Consider the following 23,658-nt stretch of genomic DNA (forward strand, 5'->3'; position numbering starts at 1 on the left):
CTATTTACCCACCCAAATCTGCTTTCTACGTTACCTTGCTTCTGATGGTGGAAGTCCTCACTGGACATGTTTGTTGCTGTACAATTTGTGACCCTTAATGTGGGTTTTGTTGAATTTCAATCTAAAAATCCCTGGCTCTATACATTAATCTCAAGTTTTGCATTCAATCAGCATGCAAGCCAGAAATGTAAGCAGCTCATTGACAATCTCTACTTATACCCCCCCCCCCTCCCAACCCCCATCATAGCTTTCTTGTCATGCCTTTAATTTCATTTGCAGCTCCCTTTCCATGTATATCAACACCCTCCCCAGCTTGTCTGTGTGCAGCAGCCCTTGACTCTCTGAACAGGTTCCATGTGCAGTACCTCCCATGCCATGTGCAATGTGTATGTGCAATAACTCCATTCAATGTGAAATACCTCCCATTCTATCTGTAATGTGTATGTGCAATGCCTATGTGCAACCCCCCCCCCCCCCACACACACACACACACACACTCACTCACTCACTCACTCACTCACTCACTCACTCACTCACTGTCTAATGTCCCTACTGTAGTCTCTAGTGCCAATTTTAGGGGTAACCAACTGACAAATCAGTATATTTTTAGGATGCCCCTTGAAGGACATAAAGCAGTTGGGGGGCAGTGATCTATCTGGGGGGATCACTACAGAGCCCAGCATTTTGGATTTATTACTGAAACAATTAGTAAGGGTCATTTTGGCTGAAGAGAATCTTAATCCTGTACGTAGCTTAATATCTATATCACACTAGCAGCAACTTGTACCTACAGACATATATTGTAGCAAGCTACATGTTTCTACCACATAGCTGCTCGTATGACCCTCAAAATGATCACTGTAAGTACATTATATTATATAGATCAGAATGATAGTGTACAGAAATCTTTATATCTACCAGTTGTCAGTAAAAATAAACTGAATATATGTCCTTCATCACTGCAGGTAACCTTAATCCCAACCCACGATTCAGAAGTCATGCGGGAGTGGTACCAGGAGACGCATGAGAAACAGCAGGACCTCAATATAATGGTGCTGGCCAGTAGCAGCACTGTTGTTATGCAAGATGAATCTTTCCCAGCATGCAAGATTGAACTGTGAGGAGACCGCCTCTCACTGCCGCACCTTAACACAGCTGATTAATGGAAATGTCACCTAGAGATGACCAATAACTGCAGAACTATATTGCCCAATGCTACCCTGTGTCACACCAACACAGATTCTTATTCTATTATATAGTTATCATGTCCATGGCAATCTACAACATTCACGTCACTGCAAGCTTAACTATCCAGGTTTATTATACAGATTTGTAGGACTTGCTCTTGTACACATCCATTCACCTTAGTCCACGACGGGAACTTTCCTCTTGACCGAAGGACAATGAGAGAGAAGAAGGACCTGCGCAGTGGGACATTTTTGTGGCATCACTTTACTTGTGGCACTAGGCTATCTTCTACAGCATGCTGTGTGGTACTCTCTATGTCTACAATTTGCAGGTGTGCTTCAAGCAACAGCCTCCCTAAGTAATGGTCAGCTGGCTATCTGCAGCAAGGACTGTACTGGACAGTTGGTCAATACCATCTTTGAACAGAGTAACAGTGTCTATTAAAAAACGGGAATCCTTCTATACTCCATTCCACCTGGTAACAGAGAAATGCCCAATAGCCCTTTCAATTGTAGATCTGCCATGGTTTGAGTTACGCTCATATTCTACCTGCTGTAGGTTAAAGTCATGCCAATAAATGCCTCTAAGAACATACAGGCGCAAAAAAGTAAGAAAAAAAAATAAGCATTGTGTCTAAGGCATACTCCCGCTTAATGCATCCCGACTATTTTCAAATATACTCACCTTGGTTGGTACACAGAAAGCAAATACCAAAGCATCGGGGAGTACATGCAGCTGACAATTTGCCTTAGAAAGTGACTTGAATGTACAAACTTAGTGCACTTATTTTTTAATGTAAGATGGCAAATGTACAATGGTATGCAAGGTTGTATCTTGTAACTGCAGAGGTGTGTGCATGCTTGCTGCGGGCGTGGCAAGCGCTAAGCCCATGGTGTACAACAGCATGGAGTCTGCATTGCTGTGCAGTGAGATGGATGGTTTGCCGGGCAAGTTGAACGTTGAGTGGCATTTTTTTTTATTTTAAACATTGCCGATTACCCTAGCTTTGTTATAGGTTGGTGTTTTTTGTTGTTGTTTTTTTCTTTGTTAGAATAATTATTTATAGTTGTACAGCGGCCCAACCCCTTTTTTTATTACGTGTAAAATACACAGATCAGTTTAGATGATTTCATTCTGCAGTCCGTGGACTTTATCGCTCACAGTTATTGAATGAAGATTGGTAAATATTCCTTGTTGTAATTGAGGGCTACCAACTGGCAAGCTTAGTAGTTAAGGAGCATTTAGATGATCTTGTCTAGTATAATTACGGTATTAAAGACCTGTGGATGGGGATGTTTACATGTGATTCATCCATGGAGAAATGACCATGGCTTCTAAATCTGTGGTGGAGCTCTAGCCAGTTCAGATTTGGAGAGAGAAGAGGACAGTTAGAATCCCTGCTAGGTTTTTATTCTTGCCAATGTCACTATTAAAGCACTCAGCTTTGAGCTGGACTTCCTGTTTCCCCTCTCTGCAATTAATTCTTCATAGGAGTGTCACTTATCACATGTTCCCATTGGATTCTGCAATGGAACATATGAAAAATTGCACTCTATAGAGGGGAAGGGGCAATTTAATCTCGCAATTCCTTTATAGCAAGGGAGACGAAACTTCCAAAAGTAGACCCCAACAGTGATGCAGGATTCCAATTTTTCCTTTGACTGTCCAAAACTACCTGTTTCCTGCATCTATTCTGCTGGTTTGTAGCCTGAAAGCTCCAGCAAAACAACTATTAATGGCAGAAAGCTTTCCTTTTAGTGTTCGGTGGTTCTCAGTGGCCAAAAGTGCCTATCCAGGAAATTAGGACTCACAGAAGTGATAGAACCTGGAGGTTCAGGTTGCTGATTAGCAGAATAGGGGAACAGTGGTGAGTATGAATCACACGTTAGACAGAGCCTATCCAAGCTGCACCAGTAGAGTTGTCTCATATTGCCTCTCTTCTTTTACATGCGGCAACCAACAATGGGAAAGGGAGGACGAGAAAATAGTAAATAAACATGGAAGAAGTGATTACTGACCTATTTTACCCATTAGCAGTTTCAATAGTTATCTCGTTTGAGATAAGTGCTCTGCTTTTGACCTCAGTTGGCAGAACAGTTGTGCTGTAAATTCTTGGAATGCGTTGATGTCTCTCAGCTGGCAGAAAATACAGAAACTGAAAGCAGAAGTCCTCTGTTATTGTCTCACACTGCCCCTAGTGACAAGTGGCCATAAATACACCTAACAGCAGTGCCATCGGTAGCAAGCAAATGTAACAACTAAATACAAACGTGCTAAAATAATTTGGCCTGGAGCACTTACAAGCCTCTAAATAAATTGGCTGCTAAAGGGTTAAAAAATGCCATTTGTCTAACTGTAACACCGAACCTCTGAAACGAGCATACATATTAGGACAGCCAGAGCACTTCACTCATATACTTCCATCTGAGCGATTTGAAGATGATAGCAGAATTGCAGCATTACAGACAGGCAATGTGCAGTTACCGAAGGATAGCTACTGGTAAAATGTGAAAACAAAAGGTTTTTAGAACAATAACTGAACTGCACCACCCCACGTGAGGTATGTACAGTGTAAACTTCCTGTGCCAGTGTTTCATTATTTTCCACTTGTGTATATTTATTTGGTTTAGGCGTTTTGTTTTTGTTTAAGACTCATTTGCACTGTTATTTGTTTGGAATTTTGGTACTGTTTTGGACTTGCGCTGTCCATTTAATGCTGTGAACTAGGACAAACAAATTTATTTTTTCTTAATATTTTTTTTATTGTTTTATAGGCAATGCTATTTATTACTTTGCTGTTTGTGAAACGTTAAACAAATGTTATGCCATTCTAGCCCACAGGAATTCAGTCCTTTTTATTTCTCCAACTATCTTAGTTTGTCTGGCATTTACTCTTTACTAAGCGGGCATCCATTCAAACATGATCAATGCCGGAACATAAAACAAACCCACAAGGGTATGACTCACGCATAGTATTTACCATTCTGATTATGCATAATGAAAAGCAAAATAAGCTGAAAGCCAAGACCACTGTGGCAACACCTTTAAACGTTTTCCCTCAAGTTCTAAGGAGTTTCCAAAGGGTTGTTCTTAAATTTCCTTTGTACTAGTACCAGGTGTACACAAAAACAGGAAGCAGAATGGTGACATGATCACATGACTGTGCCTAGGCATACTCTGTAAAGGGTTTCTTTTTCATAATCTAGCCAGCTATAAACTGTGTTGACATTTGACCACAGCATAGTCAGATCTTCAGCTCTGTCCAGTCTATCTCATTCTCAGCCCCTCCTTTCTGATGAGTCATGCTGTCCTCTGTATTCAGAGATGACTCATTCACTGAGACTGCAGTGAAGCAGACAGCATGACTCATCAGAAGGGAGGGGGTGAGGAGGGCGTTACTACATAAGATTTATGGAGCTGCATATCTGGCTGTGCTATGGTAAAATATTAAACTTTTTCATCTGGCTGGATTGGCAAAAGGAAAACTTAAAGATGGTAAGAAAACGCAACGGTACTTTTCTATTTATTTTCAACGGTACACTTCTATTTCAGTATAAATTAGTGGATTTTGATATACTAAGAACCCTTTAATTAAACTGATCATCTCTAATCACAATAACATTCAGCTCCGATCTCAGTATCCCATGTCAACCAACTAGACTTTATCTCCAGCTGATCTGACTATACTATACTGAACTCTGATTGGCTGGCCTGGGTTACCCCCATCCCCCGTACTCTGCTGTATTTTATTAATATGCCCATGTTTTTTACCATCAGACTTTCAGTAAAAGAAACAAAATAAAATAATAGTTTTCACTTTCTAAAAGAACATTGCCAAATGACAGCTTAGAGGATGGGTAAAACGGATCCCTGTGAAGCTGCTATTCACTGCTGAGAATCATACTTCTTAGCCTGCCAAGAGAGATATATAAAAACAAACACACGAGGCACCTCAGAATGTGGAAGAAGTCAAACTCTTGAAGGCTCCAGTGTAATGACACAATGCTGGTAACTGATCCATGGATAGTGTGATCTCACCAAACATCTTACATTGAATCCATGCTTCCCAGGCCTGCCAAATGAATGGGAAGACATTACTCAGTTACAATAAAGACAAACCAGACAGGGCTTTTCACATTTGCCTCTGGCTGGAAAAACACTTTGTTAAGACTTAACATAAACGTGCCAGAAAGCATCATTGAAATCAGTGTAAATGTATGTATAGTGTATGTTTTAGCTGTAAAGAATCATTAGAATGAATAACACAATTTTGTTTGTCCCCTGGGCGTCACCAAAATGAATTTGTTTTCTAGGAATATTTAGTAATTGCAGGACAATAACAATAAGAAATATGTAAAGTTTACATTTCAAGTGAAAAGAGTAGATTTTATTCCTTGTAATTGTGCTATGAAGGGGTATTAAAGAGTTAATGAGAGGTGTTATTAGTGTAAATGGTATTAAAGTTCTACCTGTGGGGAGCTTCTTCCCTCTGAAAGACAAGTGACTAGTGAGTATGCAACACAATGGCCTTTATTCAATTCATTTTTTCTCCTAAGTTTTCTCCTAGGAGATTATTTTTCATCTTCTGTTTAAAGCGGATCGGAAATTAGTTTTAAAACAAACGGTTTCACTTACCTGGGGCTTCTGCAAGCCCCCAGCAGCCGTCCTGTCCCGCGCCGGTCCTCCACAATCCTTCGTTCTCCCTTCACCACTCGGTTTCGTTCCTCTACTTGTAAGTCTGCGCAGCCCTGCCAAGCGTATCCTTTTTTACGCGTCTGCAATAGTGCTATTGTGGACAGGAACATGAAGAAGGATACGCGTGGCCAGAGCCTGGCATGCGCAGTGGCCCGGCGGCAAAACTGAAAGTAGCTGGCAGCAGGAAGAACGGAGGATCATGGAGGACCGGCGCTGGACAGGACGGCTGCTGGGGGCTTGCAGAAGCCCCAGGTAAGTGAAACAGTTTTGTTTTAAAACTTACTTCAGTTCCGCTTTAACTCATTTGGGATGTGAGCCTCTGGTCCCTTTAAAGGACAACTGTAGTGAGGAGTACTGTATATGGAGGCTGCCATATTTGTTTCCTTTTAAGCAATACAAGTTGCCTGGCAGCTCTGCTGGTCTATTTGACTGCAGTAGTGCACGAATCATACCAGAAACAAGCCTGCAGCTAATATTGTCAGATCAGACAATAATGTCACAAACACCTGATCTGCTGCATGCTTGTTCAGGGTCGATAGCTAAAAGTATTAGAGGTAGAGAATCAGCAGGGCGGCCAGGCAACTAGCATTGCTTAAAAGGAAATAAATATGCCAGCCTCCATATCCCTCTTACTACAGTTGTCCTTTAAAACCAAAGGCTTTTTTTTCTTTTTTTTTTCTTCTCGATCACTGTGATTGGCTCAGGTCAGGAGCCAATGGAAACAGCTCCCGAGGAAGCTCGGCTGTCACATGACAGCCAAGTTTACTTCCTCCAGGAGCAGTGATCAGCACGGTACCGCGGTAATCATTGTAGAATCTACGCCGCATCACAGTCAGAGAGCCACAGATACGGCATAGAATCTACTTACCGCAGTTCCGAACCGGGTAAAAATAACTTTTCCGCACTAAGCAATTAAAAAAGTACCAAAAGGTAGGTGAAACAGAGCTGTCACAATTATTCTGAGTGTTTCCTTGCTGGTGGCTTAAAAAGCATTTTATTGATAAGGTGTGAAAATATCTCCAAGGAGGACTTAGAAGATAAAGTGAATTGATTAAGAGCCAACGTCCCATGTATACGAAAGGTAGAGGAGACACCAGTGGAGATGTTATCCATACAGAACCATCATTTAGTGGACTTCGGAAACTATGTGAATAGCTGCTATGGATAACAGCTCATCTGTGCTGTTCCTGTAGCTTTAGCACAAGAGGCCATTGTGTTGGAGTGGAGCTGCTATCTACATGTAGTGGAGGCAGCCATATTGTGTTGGTAGAGACATGTTAAGGAAATAATTGTCGTGCCTCATGCCAAATGATGTTGCTAGCTTCTAGGGAGTCTGAAGACTGGACATTTTTTTACTACACAAAATGGCTTTACTGATGTGCTGTGAAGTGAAATCAGAACAGTAGATTGTATGCGTTTAAGTTTGCTTCATATAGTATCATCATGCTATGTCAAGACCCTTAGCAATAGCTGAGAACTCATGCTTGTGCTGTAGATGAGATCATACCTAAATTAGTCAGGTAGGGTCAGACTGTCGTCTCTTATTTGTCCAATACAATCATGCTTTCAAATACATGAAGAACCATTAGTAGCTGAATGACCTCTTGGTGCATTTGTAATTAGGGAAGAAAAAGAACCAGAGTTCAGATATGATTACATTTTCTAATCTGGAGAACATCAGAAACCTGGTGTGGAGGTATTAAAAAAAAATTCTCACTGCTCATGCTTACATGCAACTGCAGTCATGGCCGGTGCCACCATAAGGCTACACAAGGCCCTCAGGTTCCTAGGGGCCCCCAAGTCAGGGATTAAAGGTCACAATTCCTTTGCGATTAGTACAGTTTCGAAATGTACGGTAAGTGGCTCCACATTCATTTAAAATAAATAACGTAAAATATACATAACACTCTGTTGCCCCTCCCCAGCACCAGGGGTTATTGTTACACCCCTGGCCCCATGCCCAACTGAAGCTAAAAACCTAAGTGCTTAGTTACTCACCTTTGAACTCCCTTTGGTATGGTCCAGCAACTCTGGCCAACATTTTTTATTATGAGGCCAGGATTGCATTTATGTTCTTCAGTCTAGAAGTCCTTAGTATATTACCAGTCTTGCTGCTATTTTATGACCTGCGCTGGAGTAATGGCAGCCGTAATCTGGTTGCCATAGTCACAGTTTTCATTTTTTTTATCCTAATTCAGAAACTCAAAATCGGTTGACGAAAATTGGTTGAGATTCGTCCTTTGCTCAGGTTTTCACCACAACAAAGTAAAAAAAACAATAACAAATAAAATGGGTTTTTCTGGTATAAACGGTGTTTTTCCATCGACTGTGTTCTGCTTTCTCGCTCATAGCACATTGATAACAACAGTGTGATGTCCAGAGGGAACCTCCAGCTCTATACGTGACATGTTTTGTGCTGTAACAGTTCTGGAATTTCATGAGAAAGCCACTTCCTCCCTTTTTTATATTTCATTTGTAATATATGTAGACATTTTACTTTATGTATTTGAAAAGAAAGAAAACACTCTTCTACACTCAGTGATCGGATCCGTGTTTCACCTTGGATGGACCTGTAGAAAACTTTTAAGGACTTGGTAAATAAACCTTAAAATTGGACTGTACACATAAGCTGATTTATGAATGGGATAAGTGATGATTGACAGGCATCTGTAGTCTCCATAACGACTTGGAACAATGGATTTTCTCAAGCTTCTCTGCACTATCGTAGCTTTGAGGCTCCGAAGGCGATGGAGCCACCACTAGTAACATTCCCATACCCCAAGACTGGGCTGCACTATCCAAGGTACCACGTGGCAGCGGTGAACTATGCTTTAATACGTATGCATGCCCCGCCTTCTATCTTCCAACTGTCTGGCAGGAACTTGAGGCTGGCTGGCTGGGAAGGTCCTCACACTTCTCTCTCGTTCCGGATGGTGTTTGTGTCAGTCTGCAGCTGTGTATGGTATTGTCTTATATCCCCGCATCACTTCTACTCTACCGATTCATATCTAATGTAGAACATTAGTTTACAGTGAAGTAATATGTAGTGCTTTTATGATATTTGTGTGCAATACCCCACTTCCACTGAAGATATTTGATGTAAAGGAAACAGAACTTGGTTCCACAATAAAATACAAATGTAGTAGTATTTATTTATCGTGTGTCTTGTGTGCTTCTTCTTTTATGTTACCTTTTGATGGAAATATTTCATAACAAGAATCTTTTTAGTCTGGGATATTGTAAAGAGAACCCGAGGCGGTGCAAGGGGGAAGCAGATGGGGCACAGAGGCATCTTCCTTGCCTCATGACATGCCTCTGTGTCCCCCCACATCACATTATGCCCCCCCCCCCTGCACTATAGCCCTCTGAAATTAGCGATAATGATTGTCTGATTGACGTTATTCAGCCGCTATACTTTGGAGGGCGGCATTGCAGGCAGTGACACGGCGAACGGAAGCGGAGAGAAGGTAAGCTCCCCGCATACAAACATTTTAATTACTTTTGCGGGGACGGGGGACCCAGGTGTGAGGGGGAGGGGGGTGTCCCCGCCGACCGCTGCCACCCCTGTCCTGCCTGATATACCCCTCCAGCATAGCGGCCCCCTCTCATCCCACAGGTTGTGACACACAAACACACACCTGAAGTATCAGGATCCAGATCCGTTGCGTGAAAATGCAGCAGATCCGGACTTCCGTTCAGGTTTTAACCACTTTACCCCCGCGCGTACGTATTTCTCCGCCCCTTTTTCCATCCTTTAAAAACCAGGGACGGAGAAACACGTACTTTCCGCGTTCCCGACGCTGCCCGCGCTCCCGCTTGTAAACACGCCGCCCGCCGCTAGTAAAACCGCCGCCGCCCGCTCGCCCAGAGATCAATGAACGGGAAAATCCATTCCCGTTCGTTGATCTAAGCCCCGCAATGATCAGCTGCTCTCCTATGGGCAGCGCGATCATTGTGAGAAAAAACTCACGTGTCCAGCCTCCTTATTCTTCCTCCAAGCTTCCGGAAGGAAGCTTGGAGGTCGCATTAAAACAAAAAGTTACTGTGGCCATCTTGTGGCCAAATAGTAAACTACACCCTACACATTTTTCACATACAAATAAATGACTTTTACACATAAAATTAACTCATTACCTCCCACACTCCCCATTTTTTTTTTTTTTGTAATTAAAAAAAAATTAAAAAATTTACAATTAAAAAAAATACATAAATAGTTACCTTAGGGACTGAACTTTTTAAATATTTGTGTCAAGAGGGTATAACACTGTTACTTTATAAACTATGGGCTTGTAATTAGGGATGGACGCAAAACTGAAAAAAATGCACCTTTATTTCCAAATAAAATATTGGCGCCAAACATTGTGATAGGGACATAATTTAAATGGTTTTATAACCGGGACAAAAGGGCAAATACGTTTCATGGGTTTTAATTACAGTAGCATGCATTATTTAAAAACTATAATGGCCGAAAACTGAAAAATAATTATTTTTTTCCCCACATTTTTCCTATTTTCCCATTAAAACACATTTAGAAAAAAATAATTCTTGGCATAATGTCCCACCTAAAGAAAGCCTAATTGGTGGCGAAAAAAACAAGATATAGTTCATTTCATTGCGATAAGTAATAATAAAGTTATAGCTGAATGAATGGAAGGAGCGCTGAAAGGTGAAAATTGCTCTGGTGCTCAGGGGGTAAAACCCCTCAGTGGTGAAGTGGTTAAAAACGGCTCCCCGCACACACAGACGGATCCGTTTTTTGTTTGTGTGAAGACAGCTGCTATTTTTAACATTAGTATCCGTGGCTCCGGTTTTGATCAGGTTTTAAAAACTGAGCCACGGATACGTTTCCAGACCTAGTGTGGACCAGGCCTTACTCCTGATTAGGGATGGCCATGAGATGTATATAATACTGAGCTGATGTATTTGTATGAAAATATATCCACCTTGAAAATGTACCAACTGAATTTCACCTTGACGGGACTAAATTGGTCCATTTTCAAGCTGCATAAATTTGCATAATCCTGCGCCACCTGGAAATTATTTGCAGCACAATCACCAGTCTTACTTCTTACGTCCATGCTAGTTACTTGCATAGTCTGCAAAAGATTGTAGCCAGAAGGTCAGTACTGCGCCAGTTGCACAGCCTGGAAACACAGGATCCTGACGCAATGAAGAGAAATAGTGGCATTGTGCGTCATTCTTAACTGCAACCGTAAACATGCATGTCGTCCGGTATCACACAGCATGTGCCATCGGATTCTGCCGCAATGAATGTACCATCACTATATAATCACATTGCGGCTGCTATGCAATTCAATGGAACTTGTCAGTGTGAAAGTACCCTTAGGAAAAGGCTAGAAAATTGCTGCTTTCAAAGCTCTGGGTCCTATAGAGCCTACCTGTTCTCCTCACGGTGCCCGCATTCCAGTGCTGGATACCCCATTAGCAGCCTCCAACTGATGGGTCGAAGCCTGCTCTGCACAAGAGTAGTGCGCCCTCTAAGTATCTCTCTGGCGCTGCCAGAGAGATACGTAAAGAGCACACTTCCTCTTGCGCAGACTGGCTGCCACTGGAGGAAGTTACGGGACTCGGTACCAGAGCTGCAGGCAGCGGAGGACAGTGGCGTGGGAGCGATCCGTGCGCATGGGTCTGGCCCCAGGTATGTATAAAACTTTTTTACCCCGTCTCTGGTACACTTTAAAGAGAGACTGAAGTCTCACAACATGCCTGTTCTTCTTTTAAAATCCTATTTAATATCAATGCCCAAACTGAAACACTGCATCCCTGCGGCTGAACAGTCAATAAATTGTCCCAAACTCCCCGGGGCACATTGTGGGGAGCGCTTCCGTGAAGAGGCAGAGCTTTGGGCTGTAGCTCTGCCTCTACACACGCGTCCATCTGCGCTGATCACCGCCTCTCCCCGCCCCTCTCAGTCTTCTTTCACTGGCGGGGAGAGGCGGCGATCAGCGCAGATTGACGCGCATGGAGGCAGATTCACAACCCAAAGCTCTGCCTCCCCGGGCAGCAAAATCCATGACCAGGAAAGTCGTGGATTTTTGCCCCGGGAGTTTGGGGTGATTTACAGTGGTGTGAAAAACTATTTGCCCCCTTCCTTCCTTTCTTATTCTTTTGCATGTTTGTCACACTTAAATGTTTCTGCTCATCAAAAACTATTAGTCAAAGATAACATAATTGAACACAAAATGCAGTTTTAAATGGTGGTTTTTATTATTTAGTGAGGAAAAAAAACTCAAAACCTACATGGCCCTGTGTGAAAAAGTGATTGCCCCCCTTGTTAAAAAATAACTTAACTGTGGTTTATCACACCTGAGTTCAATTTCTGTAGTCACCCCCAGGCCAGATTACTGCCACACCTGTTTCAATCAAGAAATCACTTAAATAGGAGCTATCTGACACAGAGAAGTAGACCAAAAGCACCTCAAAAGCTAGACATCATGCCAAGATCCAAAGAAATTCAGGAACAAATGAGAACAAAAGTACTATAATTGAGATCTATCAGTCTGGTAAAGGTTATAAAGCCATTTCTAAAGCTTTGGGACTCCAGCGAACCACAGTGAGAGCCATTATCCACAAATGGCAAAAACATGGAACAGTGATGAATCTTCCCAGTAGTGGCTGGCCGACCAAAATTACCCCAAGAGCGCAGAGAAAACTTATCCGAGAGGCCACAAAAGACCCCAGGACAACATCTAAAGAACTGCAGGCCTCACTTGCCTCAATTAAGGTCAGTGTTCACAACTCCACCATAAGAAAGAGACTGGGCAAAAACGGCCTGCATGGCAGATATCCAAAGCGCAAACCACTTTTAAGCAAAAAGAACATTAAGGCTCGTCTCAATTTTGCTAAAAAAACATCTCAATGATTGCCAAGACTTGTGGGAAAATACCTTGTGGACCGCCGAGACAAAAGTTAAACTTTTTGGAAGGTGCGTGTCCTATTAAATCTGTCGTAGAAGTAACACAGCATTTCAGCAAAAGAACATCATACCAACAGTAAAATATGGTGGTGGTAGTGTGATGGTCTGGGGTTATTTTGCTGCTTCAGGACCTGGAAGGCTTGCTGTGATAGATGGAACCATGAATTCTACTGTTTACCAAAAAATCCTTAAGGAGAATGTCCGGCCATCTGTTCATCAACTCAAGCTGAAGCGATCTTGGGTGCTGCAGCAGGACAATGACCCAAAACACACCAGCAAATCCACCTCTGAATGGCTGAAGAAAAACAAAATGAAGACTTTGGAGTGGCCTAGTCAAAGCCCTGACCTGAATCCTATTGAGATGTTGTGGCATGACCTTAAAAAGGTGGTTCATGCTAGAAAACCCTCAAATAATGCTGAATTACAACAATTCTGCAAAGATGAGTGGGCCAAATTTCCTCCAGAGCGCTGTAAGACTCGTTGCAAGTTATCGCAAACGCTTGATTGCAGTTATTGCTGCTAAGGGTGGCCCAACCAGTTATTAGGTTCAGGGGGCAATTTCTTTTTCACACAGGGCCATGTAGGTTTTGAGTTTTTTTTTCTCACTAAATAATAAAATCATCATTTAAAACTGCATTTTGTGTTCAATTATGTTATCTTTAACTAATGGTTAACGGTTTTTGATGAGCAGAAACATTTAAGTGTGACAATCATGCAAAAGAATAAGAAATCAGGAAGGGGGCAAATAGTTTTTCACACCACTGTATTTAGTGTTCAGCCGTAGGGATGCGGCGTTTCAGTTAGGGCGTTGATATTAGAGGATTTTAAAATTAAAACCTGTATTTTGAGAGACTTCTTTAAGCTGGTTATGGACACTTCATATAGGGTTCAATCATCCACATTTTATTATTAGATGAATACAGCATACAGATTTCACAGTAGATAAGAAAAGAGTGTATAGCTGAGTGTACAGCTGCTTCTATTAACAAGCAGTCATGGGGATGATTTATTAATGGGTATGTACAGCGCAGAGGAGTGGATTTTTATTGGGTTCACATCAACTATCCATTCAAGTTTAAAGAAGTTCTTGCCGTTTAAAGCTCCTGTCCTACATATTTTCCACCCTACTGACCTGCTCAACCTCCATTTATGCAATATATACTGTATGTGCCACTAACCCTCATTAATGTAGGACTATCTTCAGAGTGGGTCGCTGAGGTGGGGACTTATTTATGGGGAAAGGTCCCCCCTTCCCTACCATAAAAATTTGAGGGGCACCCACCACCCTCAGAATTTGGAGTCCTGAGATATCTGGTCTTACAGCAAACCAGGAAGTAGCCGCATGTGATGTCATTACCCACAAGGCTGTGCATCCAAGGCTGAATTTAAAATAAGTGTAGGACTGACATCACTGAGTGGGAGGGATTTCAACTTCTCAGTTGGATTTCCATTGGCTGCAGGACTTTTTCCCCTCTGAGAACTGGGTTTTCTCTGACACCTGCCACAAGCTTCACACTGGTGAGTTAATTTTCCTCTTTAAGGTAGACAGACATTTCCTGCACTAACTTATTCAGGAGAAATAGTGCCTGATCAGTGCTACCTGCCATGAGATCCATTGGCCAGATTTGTTAGTGCCATATACATGACACAGTAGTCTCACCCACATCAGGATATAACCTTAGGGCAAGTTTCTTTAGGCATAGAAAACTAGGCAGCTGTCTAGGGGCACCTCCAGCCAGAAAGGGTTCCAAAAAAAAAACCAAGCCAAACATCTGCTTCAATGGTGTGAGTGATTTAGTAGAGAATCCAAAGTTATCTTGGACAGGATGGGGTGTGTGTGGGGGGGTTGTTGGTTAGTGCAGGGGCTTTCTAGGGTACCAAGACGGTCAGGCATGACCCTGGGTACCGTACCTGGAGTGCTAGAAATCATCATAGGCAGTTGCTAGTTATACACCATTCTCCAGCACGGCTGTGGAGTGGGTACAAAATTCATCCGACTCCTCAGTTTATAAAACCACCGACATCAACTCCAGGCAGGGCCGGATTTACCATAAGGCACTGTAGGCACATGACTACAGGCATCTGATGATAAAGAGGCAGCTCACTCCACTCTAGCTACCTAATACTGAGGGACACCTGTAGCTACCTATGACAGGCAAGGGAAGTAAGGGAGAAGTGACAGCTGAGACAGCCAGCACACTTGCGGTGCAGTTCGGTTGGGGTTTGTAGGTTCATGGAGTGCAGAGAGTAGGGTGCCAGGACATCTGTGCCTATAGGCTCCTGTGATGTAAATCCGGGCCTGACTCCAGGTATCCAAAATTGCTTTGACTCCTGGACTCCATAGCCCTGCGTCCCAGATCTTTGGGCTTCCTGTGATTTTGTATAAAAGATTCAAACAGCCTAGTGTAGCACTTTGGCATGACAGAGATAAATATGAGATGAATAATAGACGACACAGATAAATATATAAGACAATATCCAGAACCAGCATTCATCATATAATATATATGGTTTATTATCTGTACAAAAATGGCAAAACAGGTTTCAGTGGAGGCCTAATAACATCAATAGTCATCAGGGAACGGCCATCTCTTTTGTTTTAGTAAAAAATGAACCCACAACAGAGCACTGGCCTCTTGTGGCATCAGACATCCTTGGCATATCGGTGTACAGCAGCCAGGAAATTCTTGGCTGTACAGATGAGAGAGACAGACCCTGGCATAGCTCGCCGTACAGCTTCATAGCCACAAAGATTACAGTACAATATAAGGGTGAAAGGGGGAGCAAACATTACAGCAGGATGATCCGCAAAGCAAATGTAATAACCAGGAGGCCCTGTGTGAGCACTTGTTATTGAGCAGCAGACTTTGCTGCCAGGCTGGCTTCCTGCAACTGCTTTGCCTTTTCCTTCATCTCTTTGTCTCTTTGTATCATTTCAGCCTCTTCCTTCTGCCATTCCTTTAATGCAGCCTCGTATTTCTCGATGTCTGATTTCTCACATTCAGGCAGCTGCTCATGGACTAGCTGTGTGGTCAGGCTTAGCAGATCTGTGCTCTCAATTTTACCCAGAGATTCAAGCTTTGCCCTCAGATCCTGAAGAAAGTGGGAAAATATGATAAATCAGTTCAGTTAAAGAGGAACTGTAGTAAAATTACATAATGAATATAACTGCTTATTTCTTTACAATATTCATTTACAGATTATATTAAGTCAGTGTTTGCCCATTGTAAAATCTTTCCTCACTCTGATTTACATTCTGAAATGTATCACAGGTGGTGACATATTTAGTTCTGCTAGGTGATTTTTTACGGAATGTTTGGTACCGAGAGTTCTATGCACTGCGGGACATAACGCTTACTTGGCATTTGGAAACTGCTGTTGTTTCCAATGCAACAAGGTTCACAGACAGGAAACTGTCAGGACCATGGTCATTTTGTACACCAGGAGAAATTGGCAGCGTTTCCAGACAGAGGCTGTACCCGAATCAGCTACCTGCAAATATGTGCAGAGCTCCACAATATGGACAAAAATTACACAACTTGCATTCAAAACGGGTACAACAAAGGAGGGTGTTAGCTTCAGTATAAATAATATGTGCACAATTTGGGTACAGCCTCTGTTTGGAAGCGCTGACAATTTCTCCTGCTGTACAAAATTAATGTAAGTAGACTTTTTGGCTAGCTGCATTCATGAGCTTCAATCTGCATTCAAATTTTTAGATTAGAAATTAGTACATAATTTGCATCCGATTTGCATTTAAGGCATGTATTTAGCCCCTGTGGGGCTCTGCATGCCTCTGTTGGCTTTCATTTCAGTTGCTGCCTAGAGCGCTGTCACTTGTTTGAGGACCATGGTCATGACATCACACTGTGGGAGGGTTTTACCACAATATCAGCCATACAGACCCCCCTGATGATCTATTTGAGGAAAGGTAAAGATTTCTCATGGAAAAGAGGGTATCGGCTACTGGTTGAGATGAAGTTCAATCCTTGGTTACAGTTCCTCTTTAAACTATGGCATCAAACACAATATATTAGAGCTAATGTATTAGAACATCAGATGCTGATGGCATTTAAAGGGGCACTATGGCGAAAAATTGTAAAATTTAAAATATGTGCAAACATATACAAATAAGTAGGTTTTTTAGGAGAAAAGTAATTTCATGGCTCATTTTTCTCTGGAAAAAAATGTACTTCTTATTTGTCTATGTTTGCACATATATTAAATTTTTAAATTTGTCGCCATAGTGCCCCTTTAACCACTTGCCGACCGCCTTAAGCCGATGGGCGGCGGCGGCTAGGGCTGGGCCCAAACGACCGCAATACGCCCATCGGCGGTGGCGGCGGCGGGCGTGGTTATGCGGCGATCCGCCCCCTCGCGCTGTAACCTGCCGGTCGTTCGGAAGCGCCGGCGGGTTACTAGCACCCGGATCGCCGCACGCAATACGTATAATAGGCTTTGCAATGTATACAAAGCCTATTATACAGGCTGCCTCCTGCCCTGGTGGTCCCAGTGTCCGAGGGACCACCAGGGCAGGATGCAGCCACCCTAGTCTGCACCCAAGCACACTGATTCCCCCCCCCCCCCTGATCGCCCACAGCACCCCTCAGACCCCCCCTGCCCACCTCCCAGACCACTGTTTGCACCCAGTCACCCCCCTAATCACTCCCTGTCAACGCTATTTTTTTTAACCCTAAACTGCCCCCTGCTCCCTCCTGATCACCCCCCCACCCCTCAGATTCTCCCCAGACCCCCCCCCCCCCCCCTGTGTACTGTATGCCTCAACCACCCCTGTAATAACCCACTGATCACCTGTCAATCACCCCCTGTCACTGCCACCCATCAATCAGCCCCTAACCTGCCCCTTGCGGGCAATCTGATCACCCACCCACACCAATAGATCGCCCGCAAATCCGACATCAGATCACCTCCCAAGTGCAGTGTTTACATCTGTTCTCTCCTCTAAACACCCACTAATTACCCATCAATCACCCCCTATCACCACCTGTCACTGTTACCCATCAGATTAGACCCTAATCTGCCCCTTGCGGGCACCCAATCACCCGCCCACACGCTCAGATTGCCCTCAGACCCCCCCTTATCAATTCGCCAGTGCATTATTTACATCTGTTCTTCCCTGTAATAACCCACTGGTCACCTGTCAATCACCCATCAATCACCCCCTGTCACTGCCACCCATCAATCACCCCCTGTCACTGCCACCCATCAATCAGCCCCTAACCTGCCCCTTGCGGGCAATCTGATCACCCACCCACACCAATAGATCGCCTGCAGATCCGACGTCAGATCACCTCCCAAGTGCAGTGTTTACATCTGTTCTCTACCCTAAACACCCACTAATTACCCATCAATCACCCCCTGTCACCACCTGTCACTGTTACCCTTCAGATTAGACCCCTATCTGCCCCTAGGGCACCCAATCACCCGCCCACACCCTCAGAACGCCCTCAGACCCCAGCCCTGATCACCTCACCAGTGCATTGCTTGCATCTATTCCCCCCTCTAATCACACTTTGAGACACCCATCAATCACCTCCTGTCACCACCTGTCACCCCCTAGCACACCTACCTATCAGATCAGGCCCTAATTTGCCCCGTGTGGGCTCCTGATCACTCGGCCAAACTCTCAGATCCCCCTCAGACCCCCTTCCGATCACCTCTCCAGTGCATTGATTGCATCTATTTTCCCCTCTAACCACCCCCTGAGACACCCATCAATCACCTCCTGTCACCCCCCTTGCACTCCTATCCATCAGATCAGGCCCAATACAACCTGTCATCTAAAAGGCCACCCTGCTTATGACCAGTTCCACAAAATGTGCCCCCTCATAGACCACCTGTCATCAAAATTTGCAGATGCTTATACCCCTGAACAGTCATTTTGAGAAATTTGGTTTCCAGACTACTCACGGTTTTGGGCCCGTAAATGCCAGGGCAGTATAGGAACCCCACAAGTGACCCCATTTTAGAAAAAAGACACCCCAAGGTATTCTGTTAGGTGTATGACGAGTTCATAGAAGATTTTATTTTTTGTCAAACGTTAGCGGAAATTGATTTTTATTGTTTTTTTCACAAAGTGTCATTTTTCACTAACTTGTGACAAAAAATAAAATCTTCTATGAACTCACCATACACCTAACGGAATACCTTGGGGTGTCTTCTTTCTAAAATGGGGTCACTTATGGGGTTCCTATACTGCCCTGGCAATTTAGGGGCCCTAAACCGGGAGGAGTAGTCTAGAAAACAAATGCTCCAAAATGACCTGTGAATAGGACGTTGGGCCCCTTAGAGCACCTAGGCTGCAAAAAAGTGTCACACATGTGGTATCGCCGTACTCAGGAGAAGTAGTATAATGTGTTTTGTGGTGTATTTTACACATACCCATGCTGGGTGGGAGAAATATCTCTGTAAATGGACAATTGTGTGTAAAAAAAAAATCAAAAAATTGTCATTTACAGAGATATTTCTCCCACCCAGCATCTGTATGTGTAAAAATACACCACAAAACAAATTATACTACTTCTCCTGAGTACGGCGGTACCACATGTGTGGCACTTTTTTGCACCCTAAATGCGCTAAGGGGCCCAAAGTCCAGTGAGCATCTTTAGGCCTTACAGGGGTGCTTACATTTAGGCACCCCCCAAAATACCAGGACAGTGAACACACCCCACAAATGACCCCATTTTGGAAAGTAGACACTGCAAGGTATTCAGAGAGGAGCATATTTGAGTCCGTGGCAGATTTCATTTTTTTTGTCGCAAGTTAGAAGTAATGGAAACTTCTTTTTTTTTTTGTCACAAAGTGTCATTTTTCGCTAACTTGTGACAAAAAAAAAAACCATTCAGTGTATATTTATTGGATTGGGTAAAAGTTATAGCGTTTACAAACTATGGTGCCAAAAGTGAATTTTCCCATTTTGAAGCATCTCTGACTTTTCTGAGCACCTGTCATGTTTCATGAGGTGCTAAAATTCCAGGATAGTATAAATACCCCCCAAATAACCCCATTTTGGAAAGAAGACATCCCAAAGTATTCAGTAAGAGGCATGGTGAGTTCATAGAAGATTTTATTTTTTTATCAAAGACATGTAGCAGAATAACTTTCGCGCTCAAATGTATAGGAAATTTTACTTTATTTGAAAAATGTCAGCACAGAAAGTTAAAAAAGTCATTTTTTTGACAAAATTCATGTCTTTTTTGATGAATATAATAAAAACTAAAACTCGCAGCAGCAATCAAATAGCACCAAAAGAAAGCTGTATTAGTGACAAGAAAAGGAGGTAAAATTCATTTAGGTGGTAGATTGTATGACTGAGCAATAAACCGTGAAAGCTGCAGTGGTCTAAATGGAAAAAAAGGCTCTGGTCCTTAAGGGCCGAAAAGACTGTGGTCCTCAAGTGGTTACGGTGAAAACAAGCCTTGTAAATAGTTATAGGCTGCTTACTTTCTACTTATAATCTAAAAACTGTCCAAGAACAATATAAAAACAAAAAAACCATCACCAAATATTACAGCTGGAGTATCAGATTACACCAGGGTCACAAGCCTGTGGAAATCCTCACTGAACTGATTGCCGTAATATTTCATATGGTCGTCAGTGGGAAATGCTCTGATCCTGTCAGACATGAAGCACTTCCTATGTTATGTGACAGGTTTACAAGGATGGTATTGCTGACATGAAAAGGTATCTTAGCCTAAAGGACCACTATACCCTGAATATCAAGTTTAGTACCTCCATGCATCTTTTTTAACTGCCCCTCTGGGATTCAGGGAAATGTCAGTTGCTGTGGATGTTCACCCAGAGAATCTATGCTGGCATAGTGGCGAAAGCACTTCCAGCAGACAGAATAAAAGTTCATGTGCGACTGGTAGTTTAACCACTTCAGGGCCACAGGCTTACACTCCGCTAGTGACCAGGCTATTTTTCACAATACAGGGCTGTGCAGCTTTGTGAGCGTGCTGCACAGCCCTACAACGAAGCACACAAATGAATTTAACCTCCTTTTCTTGTCCTCAATAGGACACTCTGTAGGAGGTCTCTGATCGCTGCTGCGATCTTTGGTTTTTTATTAAAAAAAGAGAGGCTTTTTTCTCCCCCATTCTAAATCGTCATAGGACGGCGATCAGCACTCATCCCCGCCTCTCATAGGCATCAGCCTATCAGAGGACATGCATTAGGCGCCCCACTGAGGGACAGCTGAGATCGCAATGCTGTACAAAGGTAAACAAAGGGGATTTCTTTCCCCTTTCGGCGGAAAACAGTCACAGAGCTCCATGAACCGGCAGGGAGCAATCACGCATGCCTGCGTGCGCGTTTGCTGGTAAACCGCAGATCCAGGACTTGATGCCAATCGGCGTTAGGCCGTCCTGGGGCTGCCGCGGTCACGCCCATCGGCTGTCATTAGGTAGTTAATAATGCAACAATGAACAAAGGGTGTGGCAAAGAGCAGACACAGATAAAGTAACCCAGTAGTGGGGCACTGCTTGCCTGTATAGCAGCAGAGCTGCATATTATACAGCCTTAATACATCAGTAGCTCTGGCTGCTGTCACAAACACCTCAGAGGTCAGGCAATGATGTACTATGGGGCTGGGAAGGGGGCATGTCCAGCTTGTGAATGGAGCGGCAAGGGAAAGAAGAGACATGGCAAGGCACAGCATGTGGGATGCCGCTGGGCTTCCTAACCAGCGGCGTTGCATACGAATTTGGAAGAACCAAGGGCCACTTGGACACAAAAAAGCAGACAGTTCGCGACACGTGATCATGATGGGTCATGGGCGTAGCCAAATGTCTATGAAACAGGATACTTTGCATCATCAGTGCTACGCTGCTTATTGTATATACAGACACATCCTATATAATAAAACTGCTGTGTCCCTACGTCCTCTGTCCCGGTGCGTTCGGCATGCTGCACATGCAAGGCAAGCAGGAGGACTTGGGACAGCAGAGATCTAGTGCAGGGGCGAGTGCGTGCGGCAGGCGTGCGTGAGCTCGGCTGCTGGAGGGAAAGAGGCAGTGCGTCGGGTCGCGGCCAAAGCCTAGTGCCCATTTATTTCTAGTGTGTAAAACTGAGATGGAGCTTATCTGAGACCAATCTTTCCACAGCTACTGTGAGCTTGGCTGACAGTTTGAAAAGCTAATGCAGGCATTACTTGCATATCACTCCACCCTGGCTCAATCCACAGCTTTTCTCAATCAGATTGTAGAATTGTATGCTTTGTATAACTGGCAGCCAGTGAAGAGACTGACAGAGGGGGATAGGGCTGAAGAAGCGGGAGGAGAGGTAGATGAGTCGTGCAGCATGATGGACTGTAGCGGAGTCAAGTCACAGAGCAGAGTTGCAGCGCTCTAGTTGTGAAATAATAATGGCATACACAAGAAGTTTGATAGTGACTGAGATAAGAGTGGATGCAGGAGATGTTTTTTAGGTGGTGGCAACAAGAGGAGGAGGATTAATTTAATTTAATGCAGACATGAAATATGTAATTGGCAACTTTTATACGTGTGGCTTCATATGAAGAATTTTGGTAATAAAAGGCATTTTGGACGTATTTGGGTTTTTCTGGTAATCTCATCTGTTTAATTACAAGTGAACTCAGAATGCCTGGTCAGCATACCAGTCCTGGGTTAATCATTTGCATATTTGCACAGAAGCTGCTCATGGCAACCTATAATTTAGATGAATTCTCAGGAATTCAGGTCTGTAATGCATGCTGGGAAAATCTCCAATACTCATCCATGAATAAACATGCTTCAAGATTGTGTAATTGGGCTGTCTACATTTTATGGAAAATCGTCTACCCTAGATGACAACAAACTGATGGAACCTCATAGAATATGAATGCAGAAGGCCCTCTGCTGCTCTGACATCCAGTCTTTGGAGCGTATGTTCAGCTATGTGCCGGTTGCTGCAGAATGAAGTCATTGTGCAGATGTGATTGAAGATCACTCAAAGCTTATATGTGCAATGTGAGTGGGTGTTAGTGGAATGATCTCTCACTGGAGGAGGTCAATTACTAAAGGAGATCTTCAGTCAAGTGGGATTGTGGCTACTTTAAAGGATAAGAGTACTTATATTATAAAGTGCTCAATTAATTCTCAAGATCCAAACAAAACAATGACTGGTGTGTCTGGTCTGGGATTTTCCATTGTGAGCCTTTCCCCTGTGAGGCCTACACTTCCCTGTGCTGCCCATTACTGGGAAACAAGGCAGAGGAGTTGTCCTAACACTGTGTAATGATCGCTGCTGCAGCAGCTATTACTGGAAGTAATAGTGCTGCAGCTCAGGCAGTTCTGATCTATTTCCATGCAAGTTGCATAGCTTTGTCTGTCTTTCCCTGCTGTCAGCTTGTGACTGATTATCATTCACCTGTGTGGGAATCTGCATGTCTGCTCCCATTGGATGACCTCAGTATAAAGATCTGCTTCCTGCAGGGTTTCCTTGGGTTTTCATAGCTTCAGCTTAAGCCTGTCTTGCTGTCGCTTTAGCCCCCCGATCGTGTTTCTTGTTATAAAGATACTTTGCTGGTTTTGCATCATATATTGGTTCATTGCCAATATATATGCATACCAGCACGTTTATTATTTTCCTTGTATTTGTGTTACGTGATACATCAGTGTCGCTGATGTATACGTACACGAACTGTTTATATCCTGTGTTCAGTTAGTCAGTTTCCAGCACGTTTTGGTAGTTTGCGCGTATCGTGAACACCCGTGCTGAGCTAGTTACCCTGCTTCTGGTTCTGTTTGTGGATTGCGTTCATCTCTGCGAAGAGATAACGAATCCTTCTGAATCCTGTTCTGTTACTGTTTGTGGAT

General features: G+C 43.4%; 2 protein-coding genes across 4 annotated transcripts in view; one reads left to right on the forward strand and one right to left on the reverse strand.

Annotated features, from left to right (window-relative positions):
• MAP1B (microtubule associated protein 1B) overlaps positions 1-5,809 on the forward strand; it is a 133,741-nt gene extending 127,932 nt beyond the window's left edge. Inside the window, exon 7 of the mRNA XM_068248227.1 lies at positions 966-5,809. Within this exon, the coding sequence (XP_068104328.1) occupies positions 966-1,121 (156 nt within the window). The 3' untranslated portion in view covers positions 1,122-5,809. The remainder of the gene's footprint in view (positions 1-965) is intronic.
• A 9,501-nt stretch (positions 5,810-15,310) lies between these two features.
• The window catches only part of MRPS27 (mitochondrial ribosomal protein S27), a 133,210-nt gene continuing 124,862 nt past the window's right edge, over positions 15,311-23,658 (reverse strand). For all 3 annotated transcript variants that reach the window (XM_068248287.1, XM_068248297.1, XM_068248305.1), the window contains one exon: positions 15,311-15,913. In XM_068248287.1, the coding sequence (XP_068104388.1) occupies positions 15,671-15,913 (243 nt within the window). In that variant the 3' untranslated portion in view covers positions 15,311-15,670. The remainder of the gene's footprint in view (positions 15,914-23,658) is intronic.

Source organism: Hyperolius riggenbachi, chromosome 1 (genome assembly GCF_040937935.1).
Source record: "Hyperolius riggenbachi isolate aHypRig1 chromosome 1, aHypRig1.pri, whole genome shotgun sequence".
NCBI lineage: Eukaryota > Metazoa > Chordata > Amphibia > Anura > Hyperoliidae > Hyperolius > Hyperolius riggenbachi.